Source organism: Lampetra planeri, chromosome 63 (assembly GCF_965212315.1).
Source record: "Lampetra planeri chromosome 63, kcLamPlan1.2.h2, whole genome shotgun sequence".
Lineage (NCBI taxonomy): Eukaryota > Metazoa > Chordata > Hyperoartia > Petromyzontiformes > Petromyzontidae > Lampetra > Lampetra planeri.
Window position 1 is genome coordinate 3,476,677 of NC_136169.1, and position 17,748 is coordinate 3,494,424.

The 17,748-nt window shown below is 44.3% G+C and overlaps 2 protein-coding genes across 2 annotated transcripts; both read left to right on the forward strand.

The window, feature by feature from the left end:
• The first annotated feature begins 1,340 nt into the window (after positions 1–1,340).
• LOC144736801 (ZP domain-containing protein-like) lies at positions 1,341–5,265 on the forward strand. Its single transcript, XM_078619445.1, has 8 exons — positions 1,341–1,445; positions 2,488–2,559; positions 3,089–3,271; positions 3,367–3,467; positions 3,927–4,229; positions 4,321–4,417; positions 4,713–4,884; positions 5,108–5,265. The coding sequence occupies exons 4-8, from the start codon at positions 3,454–3,456 to the stop codon at positions 5,209–5,211; spliced, it is 690 nt and encodes a 229-aa protein (XP_078475571.1). The 5' UTR covers positions 1,341–1,445; positions 2,488–2,559; positions 3,089–3,271; positions 3,367–3,453; the 3' UTR covers positions 5,212–5,265.
• A 3,824-nt stretch (positions 5,266–9,089) lies between these two features.
• LOC144736800 (CUB and zona pellucida-like domain-containing protein 1) lies at positions 9,090–13,771 on the forward strand. Its single transcript, XM_078619444.1, has 8 exons — positions 9,090–9,179; positions 10,909–10,980; positions 11,679–11,863; positions 11,962–12,062; positions 12,426–12,728; positions 12,820–12,916; positions 13,226–13,397; positions 13,614–13,771. Exons 1-8 carry the CDS (start codon positions 9,107–9,109, stop codon positions 13,715–13,717), a joined length of 1,107 nt encoding a protein of 368 aa, XP_078475570.1. The 5' UTR covers positions 9,090–9,106; the 3' UTR covers positions 13,718–13,771.
• Positions 13,772–17,748: the final 3,977 nt, after the last annotated feature.

The window sequence follows — 17,748 nt, forward strand, 5'->3', positions numbered from 1 at the left end:
CAGACACACGGACACAGCAGCAGCTACAGCTGCAGTGCAGAGACACGGACACAGCAGCAAATTCATTTTTGGACTGGGACGTCCCTCAATATCTTTGTACAGAGAATCCTGGAAATCGACGTTGAGATGGTGAACATAAAATGCAATCGGCTTGAGCTTAATGGACAGTCTAGCTATTCAGAGGTGTCTGCACTCAAATAGCATTATTTTAAGTGATCATCTGATCAATAGCGACACTATCTGATCCTACATCTAATCAGGTGTTCTATGTTTTGATCCATTGACAATGTGCTAACGCTTTGTGGAACACAAGTAAATATGACAAAAAATGTATGCATTTATACAAGCTCTAAGAGACCTATGTCACGGAATTAAACATGGTAAAATACGTTTCACAAAACTTAAACTGCCACACTAATTATAAATGGGCAAATTAAGATGCAAGGTGACATTTTTTTGCCAATTTTAAGCAAAGGCCTTAGGTATATATATTTTTTAACAAAGGTGGGTTTGGAGAATCAGCGGCTTGCATATTCGTGGAGAAAATGGTTGAGCATACAGATTCGACGATAGTCAATGTCGCATATCAAATTTAAATGAACTGCCAGAAATTTTCAACTTTTTATAGAGGGCTGCTAAGACATGCTCGGGATCAAATATGAAGTTTGCATTCTAAATGTTCCATTGTTGTCGTCACTTGATAATTGCGCTGCTAGACGTAGTTGGCTGTCTCGATTCAGCACCGTCAGTGTCAGACGGCTAGCGTTGTGTGTAGGCTAGCAACCAGCGTAGAGTTGCATATAAGCAAGAGACAGAAAGTGTATAACAGTGTAAGGTGTGTATTGTGTAAAGTGTACTCGGTGTTTAATTTAAAGATTTGCCTCCAAGAAGTTACGTCTCCAAGTCAGTCACTACACAAACACTCAGCCGTGTTTAACTTGCGAGATTGCATACATTTGCGAGATTTTATTAGCTCATTGATCACATTAATACTTTTTATATGAAGTTTTTCATTCGTGTAGAGTGTGGTCCTTGATTGATGCATACCATTTCAGCACATTCTATTAACGTCACACAAGTGATTCTACACTTCTTATTGTTGTAATATAATCAAATCTTTTAATTACCACAAGATAGCAAGTTAGCAACATGTTCTCATTTACCAGAAGACAGCGGACTCTATGCTCATTAATTGAGGGGCAATGCGTGCAAACCAAACTCAAGTGCAAAGCAATCGAAACACAAAGCATCAATGAGAGGCTTGAAAGTTAATTGAACAGCGTGCCACTGCGACCAATCAGAGAGAACGCTTCGCGACTATAAATGGCCGAAAGAGCACCCCCATTGCCGTGTCTCTCGCCTGTGTAGCAAGATGGAGTCGCTGTTTTGCTGGGTTGTGGCGCTCTGCGCAGTTGGTATTGTGTCTGCGGATCCGGGCTTCGTAGGTGAGGTTTCTCGCACGGCACTCACTGCACGTTCTTTAACTCGTGAAGAGAAAGTCGCAAATACGTGATTGAATAAAACTATACTGGCAACTTGTACGCTGGACAGTGAAACATTGATTTCAGAAACTGTAACAGATGCAGTGCAAGATTGAATTGCATTGACTTATTGAACTGTTGCATTCTTTATTACTGCTTACTCAAAACCTCGCCTAAGCATCAATTCCCTTTCGCAGACTTTGCCTGGCAAGTTATAATGAACAGTGGTTGTTGCGTGTAATCCCAATTGGGTGAACTCAAATGTTGGCCATCGTGAATTCGACTGCAACATTCGCGTAGGCATTAAGTAATGTGCTGCTGCGGACGCACAAGCGCACAATCTCGTCTCCCATGCAGCCCATTGCTGGTCACAGGTTGTGTGTTCACTTCCCGGTCTGTTCATCCACGTGCTCTCATCGTAGTGTGCAGTACGTTTACTACACACTACTTGGTGTTTTTATTTTACACATTTACTATATCTTTTTAACAAAAAATTGAGCCGTATTTTTGCATCCAGAATTCTTGTTCTGTTTGGATTGGTGTAGACTGGAAGGGGAAGAGTGATCGTTTAAAAATTTGAACCCTGCTTTTCACAGATTTTTGTCGTGCAAATATCAGAGTTGTCTACCGAAAACACCACCATGGGGCAGGGTTTTGGTTTAATTTGTTAAAACGTTTGCTCCAATAACAATTGTGTTCTCTCGTGCTTAATGATAGAGAACTTGTTTCTCTTGTTCGCTTGCCGTTCATCAACGCCTCCATGCATGCAACCCTTTCACCTCAGGATTTTCTGTAAAGCCAGTAAGATATAACGTCCTAATAAGCGTGGATCTCTTGGTTACCACGACGAGTCTGCTGAAAGCTGATCAAGCAAGCTTCATGACTGAGGGCTTCGGATCTGAATGGGGGAAAAACGCTGGTCCACGAGAGCGCAAGATCTGTACATGTGTGGGTTTTTTACTTGACATTTAATGCTCCTTTTGTGCTGTTGATCTTCTTCTTGAAGGACATAGAGCTGCCAACCGTGGCTTGAGGGCTATCGATGATGAGGAATTGCCCCCATCTACGATCCCTGCAGGTATAAGCAATGCTTTGCATGTGACACGGTACTGCTACCTAGGACTATCTCGATTTCTATGCTTTGTACCTCGTGTCTGGACTGGTGGTTGGTAACTAGCGTATTGCAGATTTGTAGGCTTGGTGCTGGGGGGGGGGGCGGGTAACGAAATTGCGTGCTGTGCAGTTGGTTCGAGTAGGCATTAACATTTGTGGGCTTTTATATTTGTAACCTTGCAATCCAACAGTTCTAGAAAGTGTGCAGAACATGCGTTTGTGCCATGTAGAGAAGGCTTTCATTTTTATTCACTATTTTTAATTTCACTGTACAAGCTTTGCAATGAAAAGCACCATCTCAAAGGGAAAAATGTGGTCAACATGCATTTCGTTAAATGTATTCTGACTTGCACTATTGTTTGTGGGGTTTCTCATTTTACAAGTGTATTGGGCTCTTCCTTGCGCGTGTGCCATCATTGCACACTTTGTATATCCATGTGCGATGCTAAATTACATGCCCTGATGTCCGTGGGTCTCATTGAACGTCTTTACAGGTGTCACCTACGAGGTGGAGTGCTTCAAGGAGAGGATGTCTGCGAAGGTCGCGAAAAGCGTCCTGCTGGGCTATGGCGCGTCTGATCTCGTCATGAACTCTGCAACTCCTGCATGCAGATTGACACTCTGGGCCGTACATCACGTTCAACATCTCGCTCGCAGAATGTGGCACCGTCTTTGAGGTCTCAAAATTAACTTTGTATATAAAGTGCTTTAACTTGACTTCCTGCTTTTTTTTCAACCTATTCTAATCGGCCTTGTATCTTCTCCCCCACAGGAAACAAACACAGACCTCGTCTTCTCTCAAACGATTTCTCTGCCCAGTACCACGTTCGGCATCATCACCTACGACTTCGTGTACATCATGGTCAATGCAATGTATGTGACCAAAAACCCATGCTTGATATGTAGATTATCGGTCTCCTAAACTGCATTCTTGCTATTCCACGTAATGGCGTGACTAAGCCTGTCGTGACGACCCTGCCGTTAATTTCCTGGATATTGGCATGCCTTCAAATGAAAGGTCTTGCCCAAATGCTAAATTTATCATCTGTTTCACAACCGACTGCCGAACTGAGAAATATGATTGGTACTTAATTCTAGATTTGAAGCTTTCGTGACTGCAAGATTCATATTCTTAGGTTTTTTCGGTAAAGTCACGTAGGTAAAACATTAAAATTAATCAAAGTACTTGTTCACATTAACCATTTTGAGGATAGGGGCTTGATGCACCGTAGTTTGAAATAAACTCTGCTATTGTAATGATAGGATTTCCTTTGTTCAGACCGAGACACTGATGCGCTTTTCTTTGCATTATCCCCTTCATTTTTATAATAGCTGCAAGATTCCGAGGACGGAGCTCTTGTCGTCTTTAGCACTCCAGCCCAACAGCACCAAGGTTGTGCTCAACCAGACCGTCTATGCCGAACTGGAACTGAAGATGGATTTCTACAAAAGCTCAACGTTCCTGGTGCCATACCTGCCCACCGACTACCCCCTAGTGGTGCAGCTGCGTCAAACCCTCTATCTCCAGTTGTCCCTCAAGACCGGCCTCGACCTTTCCCTGTTCACCGTCGACCTCTACGCAACTCCCACCAATAGCCCCCTTGATCCGCTGAAATATTATCTCGTGAAAGAAGGGTGCGTCGTTTTTCTATTCTCGCGCTTGACACTGGCTGAAGTATCCTTGAGCCTCTATTTCTTGCCTAATCTGTGGCCATTCTTTCTGTAGGTGTCTGCGTGACAGCACTGTGAACGTCACCGTCACCGCCACTGCTCGCCGCTTCACCTTCCCAGCCTTCGCCTTCACTGCTCAAGATAAAAAATACGTGAGCTCAATGTCCCACCATAGTAAAAGCGATCATGAACTTCGAGTGGTAGGGTCGAGCCTTGGCTATGCTTTGCCTTGCATCAAAAATGGCCTGGGGAAAATTTACAACTCTGCCTCATTTGTCTAATTTATAACTTCTGTGCTGCAATGGGTTTTCCTCATTTTATCAACTTGGACTGACCCAACGGTGAAACATTGATTGCTAATGATTCCATTGGGTGTCTCCTGTGGCGTTCACATCCCCTCAAATTGCACGTGCTGTTTTATTGTAAACCTCCCTTTCACTCCTGCAGGTGTACATCCACGCTGCATTGATAGCTTGCAAGGCTTCTTTGACTGCCTCTCGCTGCCATCAAGGATGTCTGGCCAGGAAAAGGAGGAGCAGCTTGGAGACCGTGGATACCCCGGTCTACATCTTCACCAGAGGACCCTTTGTCTACAGCGAGGATGCCGCACTATCCCGCTGTGCGTTTTTTACTTTGTCGTTTTACCACTTCAATACGGTTTCCTAATTTACTTTAGGGTCTATACTGTTAAATCCGTATTTTAGAACTACTACCACAGGCTTAAATGGGTCTTACAGGGTTCTATATTTGGAAACCAATTTGCATGTTAAACGTATACAAATGTCTAGTTGCAGACATGTTTCTATACGTTGCCTTACCCAGTTGCCTTTTCCAATTTGCAGCGGCGGTCCTGGACTACCCTGGTGTTGTGGCCATTGCAGCGATTGCTTCCATTGTCCTTGTGGCTTTGGGCTTTGCTTCAAAGAAGATGCTGGCTAAGAAGTGACGCAGGTGTTTAACGTGTGCACGTGATGGAAAATAAAGCATGGATTCAAACTGATTTATGACTTTAATGGCGCTTATTTTATGAAACGTCTTCACCTGGTCGCCTTGCATGCTTTCCACTTGTGACACTGGCTGACACAGGGGCGGTTTCTTCATTAGGGCGATTGGGCTATGCACCACCAATGTCATTCAACCACAGTCACGCTAGCCGTCACTGTGCCTCTGGATATAGTCCAATTGGCGTCATGCTACGTTCTGTGGAGTACTGCCTCTTTTTGGGCGATTTCCTTCCAGCTGAGAATCGCCCCGAGCAGTCCCATAGACTTACATTCAAAGATGGTTTTTTTCTAATTGGAGCGCTGCAATGCATTCTCTATGGCTTCCGGGAGGGCTCGCCCTAACGTGCTTGCGTCATCATACATGCTTGCGTCATCAAACGTAAGCACGTTTCATCCAATATAATGTGTCGCCACCTAGTGGAATCTTTAATAAAATAAACTTGAGTGGTTTGTTTTAATAGTGAGTATAGAAACAAAGTGATTCTTACAATACATCTTGTTCATTTTTCATTAATATTAAAGAAGTGAAGTTGCCTTTACATGCTTAAGCTGTTAATTTATCCATTGCATGGGTGGACCTTATCCTTATCAATCATCCAGACATTTGCCCCCCCCCCCCCCCCCCCCCCCCCCGAGAGATTTTGCAGGAGCTGCCACTGGGCTGACATAAAAATGGGATTTGAAAGATTACATTTTTCTAGATCTTGGTGACCTTCATGGTGATACTGCTTGTAGCTACAAATATTCCGGTTTGAGGCCAAGCATCGGACCAGTGCCATCTCGCATGACGTGAAGTAGTGCAAATTAGCAAGACCTTGACAGAGCAGGCTATTGCCTTTTTTTATAGTTGCAATTGCTGGTGACACCGTTCTCTATGAATGTGGTGGATTTACTTCAACCGTGCTGTACACAGGACCAAACCTTACTACTTGGCTGTGGTGTTTCGTCTAAGGATATCTATGATGATACTGGTAGGAACGAAGTGAACCAGCCTACAATAGATTATGTCCGTATGTCCGATTAGGTGTAGCAACACTTGGCAGGACCCTACAAAAACCTTTAGACTCGGTGAGGCTTTCCTGGCCAAACAAGTGTAACATTCCCTTAATTCTCTGAGTTTTTTTTATTTATACATTTAGATTAAAAATTAACTAACAGCGGCCTAAAGCCTAGAATTAGGCCTCAAACTCTCCCTTCGTATCGTATTTGTTCGTTCCTACCAGCCCACCCCGCAGGGACCTGTTATTGGGTTCGCAAGCATGTGCTAGGTGTTGTGGGCCATGTAGAGGCATAATAAAAGTAGGAACAACAGTTCCACACTGCCCACCAGTGATTGTTTGTCGTGCATAGCCACGCCCTCGAATTGTATTTCATGGAGCGCTTTGGGAGGGCTCGGCACCACGTGACACGCCGCCCCACGCAGCTTTCGCTGCATGACACGGATCGCACGAATGCGCTGTCCAACCAAGTTCCTACCTGCCCACTCCGAAAGGAACGCGTTTAGGGCCACATTGGTTTACAGGGACTGTCCCGTTGAAGATACCTAAAATCGTGGAACTCCATGCCGAGATCACTGCCGGATGAAGCTCGTGCATGGGCCTGTAGCATATCTTGGGCCCGAAATAAAACAAATGCATCAAATTTTTTTTTGTTACTTTTAAAGTAATATTTTCATTTGTTATACAGCCAGTTAACAAATTAACTAACCTTAAAGCCGGTCATTCATAACGGTTGAAGGCATCGTAACGGATCAAGTGAAGAATTACTGAACCGGAATTGATGGCTTGAAAGCATTTGGTGCGAGGCTGAAGAAGGCTCGGGGCCAGTAGCATATGTAGCTACTTTTGCTCCTAGGATAATCTGGCACTGGTCAATGCTATTCGTGTCTACTTGAACGCCATCCTCTGAAGTGACCATTTGATCTAAAGTAGCCTATGATCCACGCTACAGCTAGTAAGGTGCTGTAAGGTTTACATTGTGCTGAAGTGTTGTGGACTACAGATAAAAATGACTAGATATGGCTGATCATCAAAGCTCTCCTCAGAGGCCACACTATTGACAAATAACATACAAGGCAACAATATTTTTCCAATCCCAAGCAGAGACAACTTGGAGGGTTTTTCACGAACGTGGTTTGAAAAAATAACGGCTTGCACCTTGACGAAAACGCACAAATTTCTTGACAATAGTCCATGAGGTCCCATTAAAATGTATTGCCTGAAGTGTTATAACTTGATAGAAAAGCCACCACCACGTGCTCAGGTATCAACATGTCAAAGTTTAAATTCAAATAAAAGTGAAAGTAATTAAAATATGGTTAAGATTATTCCTGTGTGTGTAATGAGCTGTACTGCCTTCCAATAACATAAATATATTTTTTTGCAAAACGATGTTTGTCTTCGCTAATAAATTGGTCCGTCAGCGTTCACACATTAACAACATGCAGACATCTGCTTTATAGGAAAGTCACCAGTTGTGTAAATTACGTTGGTGGTCTGTAAATACTCGTTTAGATTATCTTACAGGGAGTTACTTATGACTGGGGGAATTCAATAACCGAGACATTCAAGCAATGCAACGCATCTGAGAGGGTATCCGGCAGGGAGATGGAGCGAGAAGATCAGTTAATTTGCAGGTGCAAGGCAGATTATTGCACCAAGGGGTCGTGAGAAGTGGCTGCGTTTTGTCGGGGCTTTCATCCAGCCGCGGATTTAACGTTGATCAGGATTTTTGCAATATGAAGAGTAATAATACACTTTTGCAATGCTATATATTCCACCAGGGAAACCGCGATAAGTATTAGGGGCCGTCCATAAATGACATCACGCACCTGGAGGGGGGGGTCAGACATTTGTGACTATGTGTGACGAGAGGGGGGGGGCAGGGTTGAGAAATGTGACGTCACATCAAAATGCGCAACTTTAAATAAATATAGACAACACGTTCTACTTGATTAAATGTACTTTTTAATAAATGTTTCCTCCTACAACATCAGAGTGCAGCGCCACATTAAATACTCACTACAATGACAATAGTTTAAAGCGATTTGAAGCATGTTTTATTATTTTTGGGGGGGGCAGAGCTTTGTGACGTCATATATGACGATGGGGGGGGGTCAAAAATCGTCCAAAATCGCGTGACGTCATTTATGGACGGCCCCTTAAGGCAGATGTTTTGCTTTGGGTTGTTTAGCCACTTCCATTCTGAAGGCACGTGGGAGGATGCCAGAGTAACCAAAGAAAACCCACGAATACAAGACCACAGCATTTGAAGCTATAAAAAGACAAATTCAATCCTAACACAGAGCAAATTAATGCAAAACTCTTTCCGTAAAATGCGTCAATTTATGTACTACCATGTCTTGGCTTCATCGCAAGGCCGAGGTCTCTTGCACTGGTGTGCACCCATCCAAAACCAGGCTCAGTCCCTGCAGAACTTGCGAGATCCCACACATTTAGAAATATTTGATTACATGAATCCTTTCAATATGTACGTTTATAATATGGGAAGAGAGTGATTTTTAATTGATGTATACAATTTTAGCAAATTCAATTAAGGTCCCATAAGTGATGCCACACCCCTTATTGTTGAAAAATAATCAAATCATTTAATTACTACAAGCAAGCAACATGTTCTCATTCACCTGAGCTCCTTAATTGAGGGGTAATGCATGCATACCAGACTCAAGTAAGTGCATTGTAATCGAAACACAAAGCATCGATGAGAGACACGAGGTAATTGAACAGCGTGCCACTGCGACCAATCAGAGGGAACCCCCAGCGACTATAAATGGCCGAATAAGACCCCCGTTCTCTTGTCTCTCACTTGATAATTAACATGGAGTCTCTGCTTTCCTGGGTCGTGGTGCTCTGCGTAGTCGGTGTTTTGTCTGCGGATCCGGGCTTCGTAGGTGAGGCTTCTCACGTCACTCGCTGCGTGTTTTTAAGCTTGTGAAGAGAAGGTTGTTAAGCGTTATGAAGCTCTCATGGCAACTCGTACGCTTGACAATGAAACCTATTGATTTCAAAAACCATCGAACAGAAATGCAGTACAATATTTGAATTGCTGTAATGTATCGAATTCGGTCTTGTGTTCTTTGTTTATTAGTGATTTACTCGACGTCGCCTAAGAATCTATTCCCTTTCTCAGACTTTGCCTGGCAGTTATAATAAGGGTCTGATGTTACGTGAAATCCCCATTTGAGTGAAGTCTAATGGTGGCCATCGTGAATTGACTGCAACATTCGCGTATGTGTAGTGGTGGTATTGACGTGCGCCGACTGTGACAGTGATGGATCGCGGGGCGGCGCGGGGTGCGGGGTTGGGCACGCGTTGTGGGCGTGGTGTGGACGCGCGCGCCGGGAGTGACAGATGACGGGGCGGCGCGGCGTGAGTGGTGAGGCACGATGAGATGTGGGAAAAGAGGATCGTAGCCAGCGCCCGGCGATTGGTCGAATAAGTGGGTGCTCGCAGCGACGTCCGCAGGTGGGGTATAAAGGGGGACGCGCGAGAGCACTCGGGGAGAGTTACCCAGTTGAAGACCCGAAGACGGAGCTGAAGACTTAGCCAGTGGCGTTAGTCGCCGAGTAGCTAAGTGGATGTTGGTCATCCGAGTAGCTCAGTGGCGTTAGTCGCCAAGTAGCTAAGTGGGTGTTTGTCACCCGAGTACTAAGTGGATGTTGGTCATCCGAGTAGCCCAGTGGCGTTAGTCGCCGAGTAGCTAAGTGGATGTTGGTCATCCGAGTAGCTCAGTGGGCGTTAGTCGCCAAGTAGCTAAGTGGGTGTTTGTCACCCGGGTACTAAGTGGATGTGGGTCATCCGAGTAGCTCCGTGGGCGTTAGTCGCCAAGTAGCTAAGTGGGTGTTTGTCACCCGAGATACAAAGTAGGTGTTAGTCACCTGTAACCAAGTTTGATAAAATAAAGTGTGTTACCCGTGAAGTCGTCTCCCGCCGAGTTACTACACTACATATGCATTAAGTACTGTGCTGCTGCGGAAGCACACGCGCGCCATCTTGTCTCCCATGCAGCCCATTGCTGGTGCAAGGTCGTGTGTTCGTTTCAGCCACGTACGCTTATCGTGGTGTGTAGTACGTTTACTACACGCTACTTGGAGGGGATATTTTATTATTGGACACACTTGCTATGCAACACGTGTTGAAAATAATTCATAAAATATTAATCCTACTTTACATCCTGACTTATTTGGTCCTGTTTTAATTGATTTGGATTAACCTAACAAGGGAGGGTGATTAAAAATAAACGTTCTTTCGTAAAAAGTCCGATTTGTCGACCGAAACTACCGCCATGGGCATGGTTTACGTGTCCTTAGAATGTTTGCCCAATACCAGTTGCATTCGCTTTTGCATAATGATAGCCAAATTGTTTCTTATTGTTTGCTTGCCCTTCATCAACGCCTCCATGCATGCAATCCTTTCGACTCGTCTAGTATTCCTGTAAACGTCCTAACAAACGTGGATCTCCCGGGTTACCGGGACAAAATATGTCAAGAGTGATGTGGAACACTCCTCAAGCAAGCGTCAGGACTAAATGGAGGAAATGCTGTTGCGCGAGTGAAAGCTTTGTACCCTTTGATTTTTAAATGCCAAAATTTAACCCTGCTGTTGTGTTTCTCCTTGAAGGCCATCGAGCTGCCAACCGTGGCTTGAGGGCTATCGATGATGAGGAATTGCCCCCATCTACGATCCCTGCGGGTAATACACAATGCTGTGCACGTGTCCACGTGACACGGGACTGCAACCTAAGACAATCTCGATTGCGACGCATTATACCTCGTCTGGAAATTTCATCTCTGACCCCACCTACTTCGCTGATCCTTGGGCTACACCCATCTCAAGCCTTTATAACATCCTGCCTCGGCAGCTCCTATTTGCACCTCACGACGATTGCTTGTTGCAATCGAAACTTTGATATTTTATTTTCTACGTGGCTTTACCGAAAGACCCAAAGAATGTGCACTGGTTTAACTCCTATTGCAGATTTGGAGGTTTGGTGCTGGGGGTGGGGGAAGGCAATGAAGCTGCATGATGTGCAGTTGTTACAAACAAGCTTTAAATTTGTATTGGCTATTTTACAACCGTATTCAAAAGGGCACAAACGCATGTTCTGCACTACGTATAAATCTCATTTTTACATAGAGGGTTAAATATGCAAAGTTTGCAATGGGCCCACCCTTCTGCTTTTACACGGAGCACTAGCTCCAGGGGCAAAATTTAGTCGACATGCAATGCATTAAGTAAAATTAATTCTGACCTGTACTATTATTTGAGGTTTCTCATTTTAGAAACGTATTGGGCTGTTCTTTGCGTGTGCCATCATTAGACACCTTGTATAACCGTGTGCTTTGCTAAATTTAATCACTGTCCGTGGGTCTCATTGAATGTCTTTACAGGTGTCACCTACGAGGTGGAGTGCGTCAAGGAGAGGATGTCTGCGAAAATCGCGAAAAGCGTCCTGCTGGGCTATGGCGCGTCTGATCTCGTCATGAACTCTGCAACTCCTGCATGCAGATTGACAGACTCTGGGCCGTACATCACGTTCAACATCTCGCTCGGAGAATGTGGCACCGTCTTTGAGGTCTCCAATATTAACTTTTAATATAAAGTGCTTTAACTTGACTTACTGCTTTTTTTCAATCGGTTCTAATCGGCCTTGTATCTTCCCCCCCCCCACAGGAAACAAGCACAGACCTCGTCTTCTCTCAAACGATTTCTCTGCCCAGTACCACGTTCGGCATCATCACCTACGACTTCGTGTACATCATGGTCAATGCAATGTATGTGACCAAAACACATGGTTGACACGTAGATTCTCGGTTTCCTAAACGTCATTCTTGCTATGCCACGTAATGGCGTGACCAAGCCTGTCGTGACGACCCCTTCCGTAAATTTCCTGGATATTGGCATGCCTTCAAATGAAAGATCTTATCCAAAAGCTACATTTTATCATCAGTTTCACAACTGACTGCCGAACTGAAAAGCATGATTGGTACTTGTTTACGTGACCCATTTTTGAGGAGAATGGCTTGATGCACCGTAATTTGAACTAAACTCTGCTCTTGTAATGATAGGATTTAATTTGTTCAGACCGAGACACTGATGCGCTTTTCTTTGCATTATCCCCTTCATTTTTATAATAGCTGCAAGATTCCGAGAACGGAGCTCTTGTCGTCTTTAGCACTCCAGCCCAACAGCACCAAGGTTGTGCTCAACCAGACTGTCTATGCCGAACTGGAACTGAAGATGGATTTCTACAAAAGCTCAACGTTCCTGGTGCCATACCTGCCCACCGACTACCCCCTAGTGGTGCAGCTGCGTCAAACCCTCTATCTCCAGTTGTCCCTCAAGACCGGCCTCGACCTTTCCCTGTTCACCGTCGACCTCTACGCAACTCCCACCATTAGCCCCCTTGATCCGCTGAAATATTATCTCGTGAAAGAAGGGTGCGTCGTTTATCTATTCTCGCACTTGACACTGGCTGAAGTGTACTTGAGCCTCTATTTCTTGCCTAATCTGTGGCCATTCTTTCTGTAGGTGTCTGCGTGACAGCACTGTGAACGTCACCGTCACCGCCACTGCCCGCCGCTTCACCTTCCCAGCCTTCGCCTTCACTACTCAAGATAAAAAATACGTGAGCTCAATGTCCCACCATGGTAAAAGCTATCATGAACTTCGATTGGTAGGGTCGAGCCTTGGCTATGCTTTGCCTTGCATCAAGAATGGCCTTGGAATATTTACAACTCTGCCTCATTTGTCTAATTTAGAACTTCTGTTCTGCAGTGGGTTTTCCTCATTTTATCAACTTGGACTGGCCCAACGGTCCCACTGGTAAAACATTGTTTACTAATGATTCGATTGGGTGTCTCCTGGGGCGTTCACATCCCTTCAAATTGCACGTGCTTTTTTTTTTTTATTTAAAGCCTCCCTTTCACTCCTGCAGGTGTACATCCACGCTGCATTGATAGCTTGCAAGGCTTCTTTGACTGCCTCTCGCTGCCATCAAGGATGTCTGGCCAGGAAAAGGAGGAGCAGCTTGGAAACCGTGGATACCCCGGTCTACATCTTCACCAGAGGACCCTTTGTCTACAGCGAGGATGCCGCCCTATCCCGCTGTGCGTTTTTTACGTTTTACCAGTTCAATACGGTTTCCTAATTTACTTTAGGGTCTAAACTGTGAGCCGTATTTTACACCTCCTACCATAGGCTAAAATGGGTCTTGCAGGATTCTATATTTGGAAACCAATTTTCATGTTAAACGTATACAAATGTCTAGTTGCAGACATGTTTCTATACGTCGCCTTACCCAAGTTGCCTTTTCCAATTTGCAGCGGAAATCCTGGACTACCCTGGTGTTGTGGCCATTGCAGCGATTGCTTCCATCGTCCTTGTGGCTTTGGGCTTTGCTTCAAAGAAGATGCTGGCTAAGAAGTGATGCAGATGTTTAACGTGTGCACGTGATGGAAAATAAAGCATGGATTCAAACTGATTTATGACTTTAATGGCGCTTATTTTATGAAACTTCTTCACCTGGTCGCCTTGCATGCTTTCCACTTGTGACACTGGCTGACATAAACATGGGATTTTAAAGGTTACATTTTTCCAGATCTTGGTGAACTTCATGGTGCGATGCTGCTTGTAGCTACAAATTTTGCGGTTTGATGCCCTGCATGAGACCAGTGGCATCTTGCATGATGTAACGTTGAGCAATTGGGAAAGATCTTGACAAACGTGCTATTGCCTGTTTTTATAGTTGAAATTGCGTGACACCATTCTTAATTATGAATGGATTTGCTCCAGTACTGTACACGTGACCAAACCTACTTGGCTGTGGTGTTTGGTCTAACGACATATATGATAATATTGGTTGCGCAAGCATGTGTTGCCTGTTGTGGACAATTATAGAGGTAGCAACAACAGTTCCACACTGCCCACCAGGGATTATTTGTCTGTCGTGCATAGCCACGCCCTCGATTTGTATTTCATAGAGCACCGCCCCACGCTGCTTGCGCCGCGTGACACGGATCGCATGAAAGCGCTGTCCAACGAAGTTCCTACCTGTCCACTCCGAAGGAACGTGTTCAGGGCTACGTTGCTTCACATGTTTACAGGGACTGTCCCTTTGAAAATGCCTAAAATCCTGGAACTCTATGCCAAGATCCGTGCCGGAAGAAGCTCGTGCAGGTCCTGTAGCGTAGCTTGGACCCGAAATAAATAAGACACCACTTTTTTCTACTTTTAAAATAATAGTTTTACTTGCTATACAGTCGGCTGATGACAAATTAACTAACCTTAAAACCGGTCGTTCATAAAAGTTGAAGGCGATCGTAACAGCAAGTGAAGAATCGCTAAACCGAAATTGATAGCGTGAAAGCATTTGGCGCGAGGCAGAAGTTACAGGGCCAGTAGCATATGTAGCTACTTTTGCTCCTAGGATAATCTGACACTGGTCAATGCTATTCGTGTCTGCACTAAAACGCCATCCTCGAAGTGACCATTTGATCTTTAGTGGCCTATGATCCACGCTAGAGCTAATAAGATGTTGTAGCTTTTACATTGTGCTTGAGCTTTGTGGATTACAAATAGAAATGGCTGATCATCAAAGCTCTTGTAGGCCAATATTATTGGCTTGAAACATGGTATAATCGGATTTGCACAACGCTTTAATTGCCACACTTTTGGCAAAATTACATAGAAGGTGACCAAATTTTTCCAATGCTAAGTAGGCAACTTGAAGGGTTTGTCACAAACGTGGTTTGAAAACATAACAGCTTGCACCTTGACGAAAACGCACGAATTTCGTGACAATAATCCATGAGGTCCAATTAAAATGTTTTGCCTGAAATGTTAGAACTTGATATAAACGGCCGCCAACGTGCTCGGGTATCAAAATGACGAAGTTTAATTTCGAATAAAAGGGAAAGTAATTAAAAAATGGTTAAGATTATTCCTGTGTGTGTAATGAGCTGCACTGTCTTCCAATAACATCAATATAGTTTTTTTACAAAACGATGTTTGTCTTCGCTATTAAATTGGTCCATCAGCGTTCACACATTAACAACATGCAGATATCTACTTTATAGGAAAGTCACCAGTAATTGTATAAATTACCTCTAGGTTTGAAGCTTTCGTGACTGCAAGGATTCATACTCTTTGGGGGTTTTTTTCCAGTAAAGTTACGTAGGTAAAAATTGGGGTTCCCAAGATCCATAAAGAAGGTACCCCACTACTCTGCTTCCCTTCACTGGCAAGACCACCTGCACAGTACTTAACTCAACTCACTTGGTCTCTCTAGTCAAGGACATTGTACTGTCTCCTGATGATGTCCTCGTCAGCGTTGATGTGGTCTCTCTATTCACCAAGGTTCCAGCGCCTGACACCATAACAATAATTGAAGACTTAATCCAACATGGACTGAACCCTGATGTCCCTGCGCTGGTTAGGCACTGCCTCACCAACACGTACTTCACCTGGAATGTTACCTTCTACAAACAAAATGAGGGCACCCCTATGGGTCCCCCCTTGTCACCAGTGATAGCCAATGTTTTCATGGAGATATTTGAAACAGACGCCATCCAGACATCCACTCTGCATCCTTCCCTGTGGAAGAGATACGTGGATGATACTTTCGTCATTTGGCCACATGGCCTCCCAGCATTGAACCAATTTCTAGAACACTTAAACTCCATACACCCATCCATCAAATTCACCATGGAAGTGGAGAAGGATGGCAAGCTACCATTCCTGGATGTTCTGTTTGAGAGGAGGCCCAGTGGCTCTTTGGGACATTCTGTCTACAGGAAGGCCACCCACACAGATTCCTACTTGAAGCCTGATTCCCACCACCATCCCCTCATCAAAACACTATCCCATAGGGCCCACTGCATCTCTGACCAACACCACCTGGCCAGTGAATCGGAACATGTACATCTGGCCCTCAAGATGAACGGATACTCGGACCGTGCTATCCGCCAAGCTATTTCTCCCACCGTGGAGAAACAGCCTCCTGAGACTCCGATCACAATCATTACGTTGCCATACATAGTAGGCGTTACCAAAAAGATTTCCAAAATTCTAAACAAACACAAGATCCAGGTCCGATTCAGTACAGTGCACAAGATCCGTGATCCGATCCCATCCGTAAAGGATGTCATTCCTGACTTACAGTACCCTGGTGTCTACAAACTGAGTTGCACCTGTGGTGAATGTTATATCGGGCAAACGAAACGACATATTTCTGACCGCATTCGCGAGCACAAGTCGGATTTGAAGCACGGCAGGACGAATTCTTCGGCCGTAGATGACCACTGTTATAATACTGCTGGCTCTCATGACATTGTGTTCTCCGATACCAAGGTACTCTGCAAGCCTCCTAGATACTACCAACGATTTGTCCATGAAGCCATCCAGATATACAAACGTATACATAACTTCAACCGAGATGATGGATTCAAATTGAGCAATCATTGGAAGGATGTAATTAACCAAGTTAAACTTTAGCTGCCGTGCAGTTTACTGCTAGACAGCCAGTTTAGATTTATTTTCATAATCATATCCATATTCCCAGTCTGTTACCCCCAGCTTCACACACTACCATCACCATTACCACACATTGTTTTTCATATTGCGCATTTCTAATTTACTCCCCCGGCAGCATAACAAAAGGCTGTTAAATCTTAGCTTTCTTATATACTTTCGCCCCCTGCATCACAAAGCTTCAGTTTGAACTCTATGCGTTGCTCCCAGCATCTGTTGCTTTCACAACATTGCCTCCCGGTCCACAGCCCGCCCACACACTCACGATGTCCCCCCTCCCTCCATCCCCCACGACTATATAATTCCTAGTCACAGCCATCTCTTAGACACACTTAATTTAGTTGTTTTCATTTATTTTATTTTATATTTTACCAACGTGACTTTACCGAAAAAAAGTAAGTGTAAATTACGTTGGTGGTCTGTAAATAATCGTTTAGATTCTCCTACAGGGAGTTACTTATGATTGGGGGAATTGAATAACCGAGACATTCAAGCAATGCAACTCATCTGAGAGGGTATCCGGCAGGGAGATGGAGCGAGAAAATCAGTTCATTTGCAGGTGCTAGGCAGATTATTGTACCACGGGGTCGTGAGAAGTGGCTGCATTTTGTCGAGGCTCTCATCCAGCCGCGCATTTAACGTGTATAATGATGATTGCATTATGAAGAGTAATAATACACTTTTGCAATGCTATATATTCCACCAGGGAAGAGGCGATAAGTCTTAGGGGCCGTCCATAAATGACGTCACGCACCTGGGGGGGGGGTTGAGAAATGTGACGTCACATCAAAATGCGCACCTTTAAAAATAAATAATATAGACAACACGTTCTATTTCATTTAATAGACTTTTAATAAATGTTTTCTCCTACAACATCAAAGTGCAGCGGCATATGAAATACGCACTACAATGACAATAGTTAAAGCAATT